This window comes from Taudactylus pleione, unplaced genomic scaffold (genome assembly GCF_031769625.1).
Source record: "Taudactylus pleione unplaced genomic scaffold, aTauple2 ptg000114l, whole genome shotgun sequence".
Taxonomy (NCBI): domain Eukaryota; kingdom Metazoa; phylum Chordata; class Amphibia; order Anura; family Myobatrachidae; genus Taudactylus; species Taudactylus pleione.
This window is the reverse complement of record NW_028284516.1, coordinates 10,107,410-10,123,289: the sequence shown is the minus strand read 5'-3', so window position 1 is coordinate 10,123,289 and position 15,880 is coordinate 10,107,410. Positions and strand designations below refer to the sequence as shown.

Below are 15,880 nucleotides of genomic sequence, written 5' to 3'. Positions count from 1 at the left end.
CTGCTACCCACTGCCTCCCCAGTCACCCACTGCTTCTCCCTGCTACCCACTGCCTCCCCAGTCACCCACTGCTTCTCCCTGCTACCCACTGCCTCCCCAGTCACCCTTTGCCTCTCCAGGCTACCTGTTTCTTCTCCTTGCCACCCACTGCCTCCATGCCACCCACTCTCTCCTGGCACCCTCTGCCTCTCCCTGTCACACACTGCCATCCTCTGCCTCTCCCTGTCACTCTCTGCCTGCCCATCACCCACTGCTTCTCCCTGCTACACACTGCCTCCCCAGTCACCCACGGTCTTCCCTGCCATCCCAGTCACCCTCTGCCTCTCCATGCCACAGACTGCCTTCTCCCTGTCACCATCTGTTTCTCCCCATCACCCACAGCTCCTCCCTGTTACCCACTGCCTCATCACTCTCTGCCTCACCTTGCAGGGACAGGATCTTCGAAAGGAGCTCGTCCCAGCAATGTGCTTCTGCTTGTCCATATACTTTATGATCAGCAGCCGCCAGCAGTGGTTTTGACTATCACATGGACCATAAATAATTTGATTTGCTCCTGAACCACCAACCCATGACACCCTTGCATATGTCCAGCGGTACCCAGTTTGGGAACTTCTGAGCTACATCGTTATTTATATCCGCCAGAGTAAGTGGCGTCCCTCCCCGTAGTGACACCCGGTGTGGCTTTGCGGGTAGGGGGGTGTGGCCCGAACCTCCGTTTTAGTCACTCCGGGGGTCCCGGAGATGCGCACTGCCCCCTGGGACCAGTCTGTGTGCAGTGCCGGCTCCCTCACTGAGTCAGTAGCTCCTGTCACTGAGGAGTCGTCACTTTGGTGTCACCCCTCGGCGGGTGACACTCGCACCCCCCCTTGTGACGCCACTGGTCAGAGTTAGAGGCACCACAATCTGTAGCCAGACTATTTTGACAATTTAAAAAAAAAAACAACACATCTGAGGTTAAAAAAAATTTATTAATCATCTCTGTTTGATAAGTTTGCAATGTAATCCTGATATTCACGCAAGACAAGGAGTTTTACTCTGTCTTGTACCTATAAAGTATAGCTCACCTGTGGCAGTACACTGATTGTTCCATCACTAACACTTTCACTGTCGGTGTAAATCACGACACATTGCAGAGCAACAGCGCTTTAACACCCTCATATTAAAGGTTAAGAATAACAAACCTAACTAGGCAAATAGTGGCTCCACTCTCGGCCTTGGCTACATTTGCTCCGTCCATAGAGATATCAGCTACCACACTGAAATAAATGAAACCGACAGAATTGTGCATATTCTGCCATGTTGAAAAGCCAGCAGCAGTTATTTTATTTTATTTTTTATATATATTTTTTTTTTATTATTATTTTCTTGTTTATTTTAATCAAGATTTTTTTTTGGCATTAGCCTTCAACAGCTCCGTTGGCAGCCATGCAAAAAACATCTGTGGTAGGAGATGTCATGAGAAAAACCACTGTTTGTGGATTGAATAAAGCAAGTCCAGGCCTCCTCAAATGGCTGTTTTTTTTTTTTATACATCAAACTCTATAAAACTAGAGTTCTCAGTACATACACATAGATATATAAATTTTAAAATAAAGTTTTCAGTCAGCATTTAAAATTAAAGTGATTTTTTTTTCTATTCAGTCATTTGAAGGGAAAAATAAATAAAAATAGAAAAGGCTAAAGTGTTTTGCATATCTATGTGGAAGAACAGAAATATCTACGCATTAGTTTCAGAAAGATCACTGTACAGACTAAACAGCATATATACAATTAAGTGTGTGCAATTTTACTTGGCTGGGCATAAAACAGATGTCCATTGTAACTGTCATTTCCCATACACAGCTGCTGATCATTCTTGTCCAAATCCTTCAGTCTCTTCGATTGCAAAAAGCAACTTCTCTTTCAGCTGCTCATAGCTTTTGTATGGTGGTAAATCCAGGCGATTGAAACTGCAGAGAAAAGATTGTCACAAATGTTACTTATAAGCAGCATTTATATACTAAGTACAGTTGGTCACTCCATGTAGGCAGGACCCCTTTGAATGCCTGGACAACTGACTGAATGTATTATTGGAGATAGGGCTACAGCGAGAGCAATAAAATTAGCCATATCAGGTTAAAAACTGAACCTAGAGTTAAGGAAAGACACAAATTATCATTGCTAATGCATGCCCAGCTGGTATAGCCTTCACCGATTCTCAGCCAGCTGGTTATGGGTAGAGGATGAGGAGAGATACAGTTATTTAAAGATCTAAATTGTGAAAATGATATAAAGGAGTCATTGCTATAAGCAGTACACACGGTATTCCTAATTTTATAATCTGACTAGGCCAGTACTGTATGCTTCAAGGACCACGTGTGGACATCTAACTTTTCAGAAGAGCTACACATTACCCTTTATTTCAAGAATTAAAAAAAGTCAGCCCTCTAACTTGCTCCAAGATGGCTCCACATGTTCTCAAACTCCTCCTTGCCACAAAGAGCATCAAAATGACCTCAGATCCCATATGTACGCCAAGTGTTCATGCTACTCCCATCTCACGTCTAAATATGCATGCACAGCCAGAGCCTGCAGAGGGAGAGCATACTGCACAAAACACAGAGCACTCCGTCCTACTCTGACTGGAAATACGGCTGCTCCCATTCATTATTATTATATAATGCAAGGATTAAACAGTGCGGACATACAGATGTGTCATTATTTGTCGTTTTTGTGACACGTGGCGCCACAGACACTGCGACATAGTGGTGAATTGTTGCGATGTTGACATAATGGCATCCTAGTTGAACGATGAGTTGGAGTGTTTCTGTGCCTGGACTATGGATGGTGTGAGGTGAAGGGGTTTCCTACCTCATCTTTTCGCTTGGATTGGTTGCTGCTCTTTTTACAAGATGGTCTGGAATTGGGTTTAAAACCCACCCAATTCAGTGAAAATTGGGTCTCTTACCTTAAGGGCCTTCTTATAGGCAGATAAACATCTGCATCTTTCATGCTTCCTCGCAATAGCTCCTTGAGATCTCAACCTAGCAGAGATTGTTTTGTTACACTCTGCTTTCGAGCAATGGTGGAGTTGAAGTTCCTTGCCTGAACGGTTGCCTACCAATTAAGCACAGCTAGGAGAGTTTTGGAGCTGATGGGCTCTGTCTTGTGCATCACATTTCCTCCTTTTTGTGATTCCGGCGTTAGACCAGGATAAGTGTCCTGAATAAGCATGCTGGTTGTGGTCAGGGCATTGAGTATCTATGCCTATGGGACCCAGGCCTTGTGCAATACAGGATCTCTCTTGGTCCTTTATGATATTTTCAAAGAGAATAGCCAGCTTCCAAACAGACCTTTGCCTGAAGGAATATTGATAATGTGAGGGTGCATTCCACCAGATTGGTGGGAACTTCCTTGGTGACACAGCACAGGTCTCACTGCTCAGTGGTTGTGTCGGACAGCCACCTAGTCTTCGGAGCAAATCACAAGATCTTTTTATGCAATCTATTTGGGGCACTGGATGCCATATGTCTACTGTCTCTGCAGTTCAACAACTTTTCTTCTCCTCTCATTCTGTAATCCTGGCCTGTCATTTGGGGCTTTGTTAGACAAAACTGAAGTTCCGAGGCAGCCATTCGTGTACAGTGGAGGAGGAGCTTGAGCTTTTTACATGTAAATTTAAAGTGCCCAAGATCTCTGCAACCGTAATCTATACTCCATGCTAATCCAGTATCCACCAATGAACTATGAGACAAGGGTTTAATGCAAGAACAAGAATCACATGACTAAATTAAAAAACTATGATTTTAATCTGCTACTTGGTAATTAATTTAGTGAGTTTTTTTTTCCCCATGAAAAAGTGAAGTTTCAAGTAGCATTAGGATAAATTTCCATACAAGAAAACAGGTCATTAAAAATTACTGGGAGGTCCAAATGCCTTGAATGCCCCCAGTTAACCATCAGCCGTAAACCACATCAGGCAGCAGTTCTCAACACCAGTCCTCAACAGGTTATGTTTTCTGGATGTCTTTAATCATGTACAGTTGAGTCTGTTTTGCTGGGTCAGTAATTATCCCACCTGCCGCAGAAAGAAATCCTCAAAACATGACCTGTTGGGCAAACTTGAGGGGTGAGAACCACAGCTATAAGGAGTCACAGCTGCATTATGCCTATAGAAAATTTAAGACTAATATAATTTTATAAAATCATAATTAGTGTTAATACAACTGTACGTGTTCTAAACTAGAAACCTTTTGTAAAAGCTGCCTAACTGGGAAATTCAATAAGCAGAATTCCCTTTGTGGTGAATATATATTATAAGTACTGGGTAAATAAGCACTTACCATGTATGACTTCTCGGCAGCCATGTTTCTTTCCCAACTTTCTCAATGCAGAACTTCTGAGGACCGTTACTTCCTGTAATAATAATAAACACATTTATATAGCACCTTTCTCCAAAAGCCCCAAAGCGCTTTACATTTGCATAAAGAAACCATATCACAAAACGCGGCAGCCATCTTGGGTGCACTACAATGGGTATAGTGCGTGAATACAAAATATGAAATTACAGTGTAAGATACAAGTATCATCTCCACAGACTGTTCATCCTATCCACGGAAGTGCTGGGCGAGGCAGCCATCTTGGGTGCACTACAATGGTTACAGTGGGTGAATACAAAATATGAAATACACAGTGTAAGATACAAGTATCAGCTCCACAGATTGTTCATCCTATCCACGGAAGTGCTGGGCGAGGCAGCCATCTTAGGTGCACTAAATACAGTAATTTACACGGCGTGGAATGCGCAATTAGCAGAGATATGATGATAAAATCGTATGTCAGGTTTCTTTAAAATGCACGATACAAAGTACTAATTAATTAGATACTTACCCATCAACTCTGAAAATCCGCCTAGAGGTAACCTGCAAGTACCGGTGACAAACTGCATCAACCGCAATCGGACTTCGTTATCCATCTCCTTCACAAACTACAAAATGATGAAGGATTATTACACAACATTTATTATCACTTCATTATACATTTCTAATTATAGGGAGCCACAAGGAGTCCATAGCTCTGTACAGTGATAAGAATACAAATAAATATTACATAATACATTTATCCAATAGTAGGAAAAATACATTTGAACAGAGTTGTGTGGATCTAGGAGACTTCCATCGCCACCTGTCACCCCCAGAACAGGTCACTGCATCAAAACGAAGCAGAATGAATGGAAACTGGTAAATGTACAAATAGTACAGGGGCAGACAGGCAGCCTTCTACACATAACCAGATTACATGGGCTACAGGCTCACAGAACTATTAGTAAGAACAGCCTCTAACAGGGACAGACAATGGATCTATGCTAAACAGTGATGACTGTCTGTAATTGGCTCTTCCTCCTGAGAAGCGAGGGAAGGCGTCTCCTGTGTATCAGTATATCCATCCGCCTCTATCACCCACAAACCCTGCTGTCACAGCTAATGTCAGCACACGGAGAAGAGGAGGATGGGGAATAGGAAACAGGTTACTGTTTCTAATGCTGGAGTGCTACATGCATTAGGAGCTTATAGTGTCAGGAGAAACATGTTTGATAGACCATGGCATATATACGAGTAAAATATGCACTTGTTAAAATGCCCAGAAATATAATCCAATTACTGATTACATTGTACATATTAGAGTGAATTACCTGCCAGAACCAAATGATCTGCTTGCTGTTCCGTGTATAATGGCGATAGACAGTGTTCCGCTGCCAGTCTGATAAGTCCACTTCTTGCATACCGCACAGCATTACCTGTAAAACCGAATGTCAGTCTCCCACTGTATTCCTTGTAATACTTCTGTAACAAACTTCAGCCAAATCCTATTTACTACACTGAGGATAACAGAGAGCTCCAGCTTTAGCATCTTGTAGCATGAATGGAACTCTAACAATACTCTAGGCTACATTACCTCTGTAGCAGCTAATATACTGTAATCTGCACCAGGGAAAGTTGAAGGATAAATAAGCAGTAATACAAATTGTAAACAGGATTTGCTCCTTTCATGAATGGATTCAACTCTGCTAAAACATTTATTATCTCTTTCACACATCTGCCCTATATACCAACTATAAAAGAAGAATATGATCTGAATAGTGTTTACAGAACAATGTAAAATCACTTTCTTGATGTCCAGCGATACAGGGTATATTTTTCCCTAAAGCTCTAACTTCTCCTGTACAGAGGTACAAGCATCGTCTCACACTCAGAGACTGAGCCACCAATTAGTGTTAGTCTTCTGGTACAGTTATTTGGGGAACTTCTAAAGGTGTTCTAGGGATGACAGCACCCCCTGCTGGATGGCTGAGAACCTGGAAGTACATGGTACTACATTCCCTTTACATGTTATCAATAGAGATGAGAGGTTCCGTTTTGAATCTGTTCTTTTCGGCAAACTAGCGTTAAGTTCGGATTTCAGTTTGGATTAAACCTATTGGCTATACAAAACACGTGAAAGCCGGATAGCCAATAAAATTCAGTTATTGAGATCTGGACATAGAGTAATACTGAACTGCTCATCTCTAGCCTGAATTGTAGAGAACTGCAATGGTGATCAGCTATTCAATTTGGTTATAGATAAGAGTACCAGAGAAAGGACCTGCACCCTTATTGCTGAGCATTTATAAAGGTTGTAACCTATCTACTTGTGAGCCAATGACTTTAGCATATATTTATTAAGTGAATGTGAAAATATTAATATCTGGGCCCGCACAGCTGTCAGTCACCAGTTTAATTATATATATTTTTTAAAACTCTGTCTAAACAATGTCCCTGTACTAACAGCATAACAGCTAGCCCTTAGTGCTGCCTGGAAGGGTAACACAGCAGAAAATAACTGCAATGTTTGAAAGTCTTATTATACATATACTAAATAAGGACACATCTATCACCACTGAAGTTTTCCTTTTAAAGCTGCATTGCCAGGTAAAAGTTATGAACATTACGGTTTACCACTTCCAAATGGCTGAGGAAGGGGGTTGTGAGTGTGAGAACCAATCAGAAGCTGCAGTATTAGCCAGTGTTCACCAATAGGCTTGTGGCTTCCAATTAGTAGTGCACCAGCTCACACACACACTGGATTGTATGACCGGTATAGGCAGGAGGAGCTAATTACTGAATGCAGACCTAGCAATAGAAGTGCACAAAATGTGATAGAACCAAGATCCCAGTTTATGTAAATCAAATTCTTAGCATGAAGACATGACTCAGTAATGCCGAGCATCTTTTTGTGCGACTTTTTCCCTTACAGTGATGTGAATAGGACACACAAGCAGCTTCTGCCGATCAAACGGATGTGCTGCATGCCCATGTTCTGTGTGTGTCTGCGGCTGTATCTGCATATGAAATGCCACGTTCGAACAGGATTGAAATGCCGGCGGCAGATGCACGACAGGATCAAGATCCCAACAGGGGCAGGTAAGTACCCTAACCTCCCCTGTCCCCCCCCCTAACCCTCCCTTAGTGGTGCCTAACCCTAACCTCCCACCCTAGTGCCTAACCTACCCCCAGGGGTGCCTAACCCCCCCCCCCTTTACCGCTCCCTAAACCTAACCCTCCCGGGTGGGTGCCTAACCCTTCTCCCTAGGGGTGCCTAACCGTTCTTCCTAGGGGTGCCTAACCCTAATCTCCCCCCCCCCAAACCAAACCTTAACCCCGCTAGACTTCCTAATCCTAACCCCCCCCTCGCGGCTAACGCTAAGGGCACCCCGGACTTACCTTCATTCGGGATGGCGTCCCCGGTGCTCCGGCATCGGGATTATGATAGGTGTCGGTATTTCGACGCCTATCATAAATCCCTAGCCGGTATTCCGCTTTCGGGATTGTGACCGGCGGTCACATGACTACATCCCGCTACGTCACGGCCGCTGACACTAACGTAGCATTTCGCACAGTCGCACTCAGAATATAGACATGCAGCATATCATTTTGATCAACATAAGCTGCTTGTGCGTATTCGCACTGCTTTCCGCGTAACACGCACTATAAGGGAAAAAGTCACATGGCGCTCACGCATTGTGTAACGCGACTTGTAGCGCACGGTGAATGATACATGTGGACACATCTGTAGCTATAAACTAAAGAAAAACAGGAAGACACTAAGGGGTAAATTTACTAAAGTTTTCAGAAGTGAGTTTATAAAAGTGATGTTGCTCATAACAACCAATCAGATTCTAGCTATTATCTTCTAGAAGGTGCTAGTTAAATGTTAAGTAGAATCTGATTGGTTGCTATGGGCAACATCACTTTTAAAACTCACTTCTAAAAACTCTCACTTTAGTAAATTTACCTCTAATAGTGCAGTATCTCTCATGGAACTCCCACACCACAAAGTAATTTGAGCACTTTTATATTAATTGTAGTTTGTTTGAATTATAGGAAGAGGTATTAAGCCAGGGGTCTTCAACCTTGGCCCTCCAGCTGCTGTGGAACTACACATCCCAGCATGTACTGCCATAGTTTTAGCATGCTGTAATATCAAAAAGGTGGCAGTGCATGCTGGGATGTGTAGTTTCACAGCAGCTGGAGGGCCAAGGTTGAAGACTCCCCTGTATTAAGCAAAGCAAAAATCATTACAAAGATGGCGACTGCCATGACAAAGGCCTTCTTTTTTTAGCAGCCCAATGTTTCATATAATATGTTGAATAAGAGCCATCATAATAAAATGGCAGCTTTTAAACTTGTATACACCATTATGATGAGGTCCTACAACAGTGCCTGGACAATAGAGGGGCCTCCCTTAGGTGTATATTTACTAAAGGTCAATTTTAATCGATTTAAGAATCAATGAAAAACAATGTCGTGTTTCTGGGGCTAAAATCACGCATTTATCACGCATGCGCCAGACGCGACGAGCGAAGGAAAGTCCTTCGCTCGTTGTGTCCGATCAAAGGGGGCGTGCTGTCAATGTTGATTGACAGCACGCCCCCTTTGGTGGGCGTGCCGGGGGCGTGCCTCCCTGACGGGGGCGTTCCCACGGGAACGCCTCCCGTCAGAAGCCGGCCCACTGACATCACTAGTGATGTCAGTGGGAGTGATTTTGGCTCTGATAGAGCCAAAATCACTCCGGAGCTTGCGGTTGAAAACCTCAACCGCAGGCTCCAGCTCGCAATTTCGATGGTCGCGATGGTCTCGACCATCAAAATGCACGCTCGTATAGCCTGTGGGTGGTGACCCACAGCTATACGAGCGTCCAGGAGGACGCTCCATGAAAATGGAGCCCGGCCCTCATTCAGAGCGTGCGCTCTGCTCAGAGCGTACGGCTCTGAATGAGGGCCTTAGATCAATAAGAAATGCTGTTATGATGTGCGAGTGTTTTCCAGATACAATTGGCTACATATCGGAAGTATAGAGAACATCTCTTGACAACAATCTGACAGAATGATATTGGAAGATATCTAACCATCGGAGAAGCGTGTTACAAATGATATACAAGTATGTAGATTACTGTGGGGTGTGGGAATCCCTGGAGAGACTAAAACCCTCCACTATCTGTGCTTTCCTTTTTGGAAGTGGATAGATCCCCTTCAGTTTTTGTACCCGACGTCATCAGCTACTGTCCAACGTCATTCCCTATCATCCACGTGGACAATGAGGGAGAATATAATCTTGTGGCGAGCATAGCGAGCCACCAAGCCCGTGTTGGGACGACTTTCTTTTTTTGGTGGACTGTATGGGCAGGAAACTGCACTTCCGCCCTGACTCCACGTCACTTCCAGGTACAGAAACTGAAGAGGAAATACACATTTCCTTTTTCTCTGGTTTAGGATCTCCATTTTAGCTCTGTGGCTGGCTGGGACCTTTCAGGAGGAACAACGGAAGTAAACGATTATTAAAAGAGTTGGCTAAACAATTTGTGACTTCGAGAGAATCTATAGTTAGGTTACTCTGTTGTTGTAAATATATGTATATATGTACATTTGTACAAGTCGAACCTCTAACTCTTTTTCATCAAAATACTGCAGCCACTGCAGAGGAACAACTGCATTAAAGCCATCAAGAAACGCTTTGGTTTGTTCTTCCACCCCTCGCGAAAACCTCCATTCGGCCATCAGACTAGACAGAGAAAGGAAGAAAAAAAAAATATGTCACAATGCAATTCCTACTCCAATCCAAGCAATGCTAATAGAGATACTGTATAATGCCAGCAGGCCGAAATGGGATTTTACCATTGTTGTATATATTTGCAATCTCTTTACAAATAACATTAGCCAAATTGCACACAGAGCTAAAGTGTACAGATGAATAATATAGTGTATTGTCAGAGTGAGTGATAACCTTCCCACTGACCACTATAATGACTTACTCCAATATAGTGCAAGCTTTGCTGTACACTAAGTAGGGTGAAGCATTGCCACCTTACTCGTACATGCAGGAAACGTGGATAGAAGCATGTTCACTAAATGGACCATCACTAACATACTATGCAGGCCTGATGCATACGTGCCTACTTTTGAAAACTAGTTTCAGGGAGGTTATATTTGGTAGTAGAATACACCGTTGAGGGGGCGTCTAGCTATGCCCAAAGAACGTGTCATGCTCCACCTATGGGCGTATCTATGCTTAAATACTTGTTGTGAGATATTTCAATATAACATTAGTAACAATATATTTGGGGATATTTTGTAAACATTGACACTAACATTGCTGCCTGCAATACTCTATTTCTTGTTTGCAACTATTCGCTGTGATATTTCTTTTCTTCTCACTCAGCACAATATACATGATAAATGTGGTGCCTATGTAATAATTCCAAATGCAATTTGGCCTTGTATGAATTCAGCCGTAAGCATATATTTCTTGCTGGGTCAACTGAGCATATGTTGATAAGTATGTATTATGGTGTACTAGATGTTATTTCATTGTGAACACTGGGCTGCTGGCAATTTGTATGCTCTACTGTGCTGTTTTCCATACCTTTATAGTATCCTCCAAATCATTATGGACACCAGATACTCTAAACACAACCTAAGGTTCCTACACACTAGACGATGTGAGCGATTTCCTTTGAACTCTCCCCGGCAGCTCCCAGGCTCTCCAGGACATGAAATGGGTGCTAAAAAGTGTCCAATCTGACTAAAGATCAATCTGCACAAAATCGTGTATGAGATTGGCAAATCTTGCCTGCAGTAAGCTAGATCTGAAGATGCGATGTACGACTAGCGGGTACGAGCATCGGTATCGTGATCTTGAGTGGACACTCACGATTTGGACATATTTTACACGATTTGTCGTTCCAATGCGTCGAAATCGGGCGAATCGTGTAAAATATCGTCTAATGTGAACGCACCTTTACTCGAATCCAAGGAATGGATTGTTATCTGTAATACTATTACTACATCATAATTATCGCTCACATGTCGACATTTTACCCATCTCAATATTTTTAAATTGTTGACCTAAAAGTCCATTTCGATATTGTGACAGTCGACATTCAGAACCTGTCGGCATTGTGACCGGATCCTATAATAAGCAAATACAAAGCCAGTGCAGAACCTGGTGACCGCTCATCTGTTAGAGGTAAAAGTCCAATATAAACCATAGTAACTTGGCTCCATCCAGCTGAACAATGAATTTTTGCTGTGCAGACAAGGACTACGTGTCACCTCGGGTACAGATGTGAGGAGAATGGATGCCCACATTGTACCAGCTACCCACAGACGGGATGCAAATGTCATATGGGCTGAAACAATATACATGAGAATGCAGTCTATGTATTAGATACCATTAATAACATGCGTACAATAGCTGCTTCATCTGTATGTAGATCGCTAGTACATATTAAAGTCTAACCACATGAAAATCATAGAATAATCACTGAAGGAACCACAACAGCTGTACCCAGACACAACTACTAAGCGCTGGAAGGCTGTGAAATTGGGCTCCAGCATTAGGAAGTCACAAGATTAGGACAGAGATTTATGATCTATGCTGATTACAGTACGGCCAGCTGGCTGTGTGTGAGGCCGCTATTAGTGCTGGACATTTTCATTTTTATAGACCTTATGTGCGGCCGTCTTACCCAATGTATTCTTCCTTGTTTTCCTCAGTAACAAGGACGTTGGCTCCTTCCGGCTTGAGATCGTGGGATGTGACTTTTCCTAGTATCTCCATGTCCACAGAAAAGTACATCTCCAAGTTACATTCCTCAATGTTATTGTCCCTACAAACAAGAGGCATAAACACTATTGCACACACTTTATCTTGTATTCACAACATACTACAGGAGATGTCGGTGTATTGTACATGCAGGAATTACCTTTCCCATCCACATATCCCGATCATAATTCTAACTTAAATCAGTAGTTACTATATCACTGTTATATTGAGGCACTAGCTATCAGTGACCATTCATTGCATGGTCTACCCTATGCTTTTGTATCCAAAAGCCCAAAACCAGTGAATAGCTGGAGTAAATCTGATGACGGTAAGAGAACGTTGCAGTTAAATAGTAACAATCACCTTTATAATTAATCTGCCTTAAAAAACTACTAAAATAAAAGTGAAAATGTTCAGGTATAGTACATCATGCCTCCAGCATCCAAATAGGGAGCACTGAATACCATGGGGATCTGCGGGATACCTGTAATCAGATTTTAGTCCCAATGGTATCCAGGGTCCCCTGACCTGAGAGAACAATTATTCCACTGCAGATCCACTAAAGAGTACCCAACAGCAAACATTTTATTTTCTAAGATATTATTTTGGGAGGGCTGTTAGTGTTGAGTAGAAAATGGGGTGTGTTTTTAAACATAAATCACTCTTGCAGTCTGTAAGAAGTAGTTTGGCAATTAATAAGTTTCCTAGTTTTGTTTCATCAGGCGGCTATTAATGACTTACAATTCTGCAGAGTTTCTACAATGTAATTTAACTACCATGGCAACCACAGTCACATGGCACATTATGATGAAGGTTTTGTAACGTCACCTCTAATGGTGCATACACACAATCAGATTTTTCCTTCAGATATGAACGATAACGATTTAAAAATCGTTCAGTCGTTCATATCTGAAGGAAAATCGTTCATATCTGACATGTCTGAACGATGGACGATCAACGATGCGCGTTCCCGTTTGTCGATATCGTTTGAACGATATCTGACATCTGATGGGTTTGCAGTCAGACTTGGACGATTCCATTCATTTTAATGCAGTCAAAAATCGTTCAATCGTTCAAAACTTTGGTAAAATCGTTCAAATCGTTTAATCGTTCATCTGACAAGTCCCTGACCGTGTGTACGCTCCATTTTTGCACTATAATATAACCCCTCCAACATCATGGAGCGAGTGTGTATCATAGTTGTTTGCCCTCCAGATAAACAGATTTGTAGGAGGACAGCTAAGAAAGAGTATAAACTGCACGATTAAAAGATATGCAACTTGCTATTTAAAGAAAAAAAAATAATATGTGGGACTGATGCTTTGATATACAATAATTTTTTTTATTTGTACAGACAGAGTTTATTTCCCTGTGTGCTATAACTGTAGTGCTTATCAGATCCTGACACCTTTTCAGGGGGGTATGGCCGAGCATTGTGTGCATAGAATAGCTCCGTCTCCCCAAAGAATAGAAGACAACTAGTTTTTGCAACAAAACAAACATGATAATTACGCTTACAGTCCTGTAAAAAAATTCTAAGGAAAAAATAACTTTTTAAAGTTAGAGACCCTTTAAGAATACATATTACCATTTTACTCCACTATAACTACTCGACTCCCCATCCACATTTTTAAAACAGCGACATGAAGAAATGGGGTGTGGTAGGGTATATCAACATCAATAATGACGACGTGGTCATAATGTCGATATTCTTTAACGCTGACGAAATGTCAACATATATGACCTTATGTGGCCCCTCTGGTCCACTCGGAACACATACATATGTCCTGAGCGGCCCCAGAGGTCACTTACCTGTTCCCGACGATTATGTGACTGTCTCTTCTGGCAGAGTCATCTGACTAAGCGGCATTCCGGTACATTTTCTCCACCTATCTATAATTCTTAACCCTCCCTCTAGTGACTAACACCCCCTTTCCCCTGCTGCCTAACCCTAACCTTCCCCTAGTGCCTAACCCCAATGTCAACCTTCTGAGAATTTAATGTCGACATTGTGGTGTCAACATTATGAATGTTTACATTGTTACATACAGTTCAAAAACTAAAACTGCAAATATTTTAAAACGTAATGCTCATAATAAATGTCTGTATCCTGCAGCTTTGTCATGTCTGCTAAGCTAGAGAATCCTGCCTCCTATAACTCGGGGACCCGATGCAGAGGAGTGACAGAGCACAGCAGACGTATTCTGTTACATATAACCAGCTATGTTATCCAATGTAGATGACTGCGCTAAATAATGCACATGGCATGGGTATGCAGCCAGATTGTCCATGGTGACAATGTGGACATTCATAATGTCAACTCCAGAACGCCGACATTTATGTTGACCTCATAAATGTCAAAACCTGGAAAATGTTGACATGGACAAAATGTCAACAAATTAAATGTTCTACATTAGGGTTAGGGATAGACCTACCTTAAAACCACACTGTCGACACTCTGACTCTGTGGACATTTCATCAGTGTCGACATGCTGAACATGTCAACATATTCAATGCTCAGCTAGAGAAGCATGATCACGTAATGATCATGCCGACACGACGAATGATGACCTAATAAAACGAACCCAAGCACATAAATGCTACTTAGTAGCTTCAATAGCTCTTTAAATAAAAACATACATCAAGCTGGAAGGCTTATTTAAACAGTAACGCTGGGTACACTCTAGACGGTGTGTACCCAACGATGGCACAATATACCAGGCGGCCCATACACTGGTGTACACCCGCCCAATATATAGCAAGATCATTTTATCATGTACTGCATGTCTTTAGTCCTACAATGTAGGCTAGCCTTAAGCATGTCACTATTTCTTTAGAAAGCTGTATAACCCTAGCATTCAAGGCCTCTGCAAATGGAATGGGAGTGACTTAAATTGCTCTATAATGAATTAATTTGTACTTCGCTCATCATAAAAGGAACCTTTGATTATTCAACATCCTAACATCTTTCCAAGTAGCTATTTTTCCACAACAAAGTCCTGGTCTCCTCACCACCTTAGTATACTGGACTCAAATACTGGGTTACTTACCTAATCCATATCAGAGAGTTATAGAACTCAGGATCAATAGACTCCAAGTCTTTAATGGTAAGTTTTTTGCTTAACATCCGCTTGTAGAATGGGAGAGAGAAGCCCGTGTCTATGAACTTTCCATGGAACAAAGCCTGTAGATGAAGACAAAGCAAACCTCTGCTGATGAATTATAGTACATACACACTGATTTGTTGAAAATCACACATTTACAGAAACTATATCCTATAGTTCTATCCCATAAGAAAAAAACAAATCAGTGTGATAACAGGCAAATGAAACAGCATTTTTCTTCTCCACAGGGTCTAAATAATACATGTGTCAAAGTGATAATCCCAAAGTGCAGAACCACGCGTTTCTCCCATATCCGCCTATTGTCTTATAGCTGCTTCCAGCAGATAATTACTGTACTGTATACAGAAGGAGCTCAGTCATATGGGGAATGGCAGAGTCTGTACGTACAGGATAAGCGCTTTACAGCATTCTACTATCAAATGTCATCTTCATCACTTCAAAAGCAGTACATGGAATGCCCGATTTTCCCCTTATGTGAAGTGGCAACAAAAATAATAGCATACCAACAGTTTAAAGCCCTAAATATATGACCAATAACTTGCAATATCTGCATAAATTTCAATACTAATTAAGAAGTTTTTCCTCTTTTTAGAAAGAGAAAAAAAGGCACAAAACGCTCCCTCCCCTACACTGTCA

General features: G+C 42.0%; 1 protein-coding gene across 2 annotated transcripts in view; it reads right to left on the bottom strand.

The window, feature by feature from the left end:
• Positions 1-949: 949 nt before the first annotated feature.
• Positions 950-15,880, bottom strand: part of WWP1 (WW domain containing E3 ubiquitin protein ligase 1) — a 163,579-nt gene continuing 148,648 nt past the window's right edge. For both annotated transcript variants that reach the window (XM_088471404.1, XM_088471405.1), the window contains exons 18-24: positions 15,170-15,303; positions 12,043-12,183; positions 9,956-10,076; positions 5,672-5,776; positions 4,870-4,966; positions 4,323-4,395; positions 950-1,949 (exon numbers count right to left, since the gene is read on the bottom strand). In XM_088471404.1, coding sequence (XP_088327530.1) covers positions 1,850-1,949; positions 4,323-4,395; positions 4,870-4,966; positions 5,672-5,776; positions 9,956-10,076; positions 12,043-12,183; positions 15,170-15,303 — 771 coding nt within the window. In that variant the 3' untranslated portion in view covers positions 950-1,849. The remainder of the gene's footprint in view (positions 1,950-4,322; positions 4,396-4,869; positions 4,967-5,671; positions 5,777-9,955; positions 10,077-12,042; positions 12,184-15,169; positions 15,304-15,880) is intronic.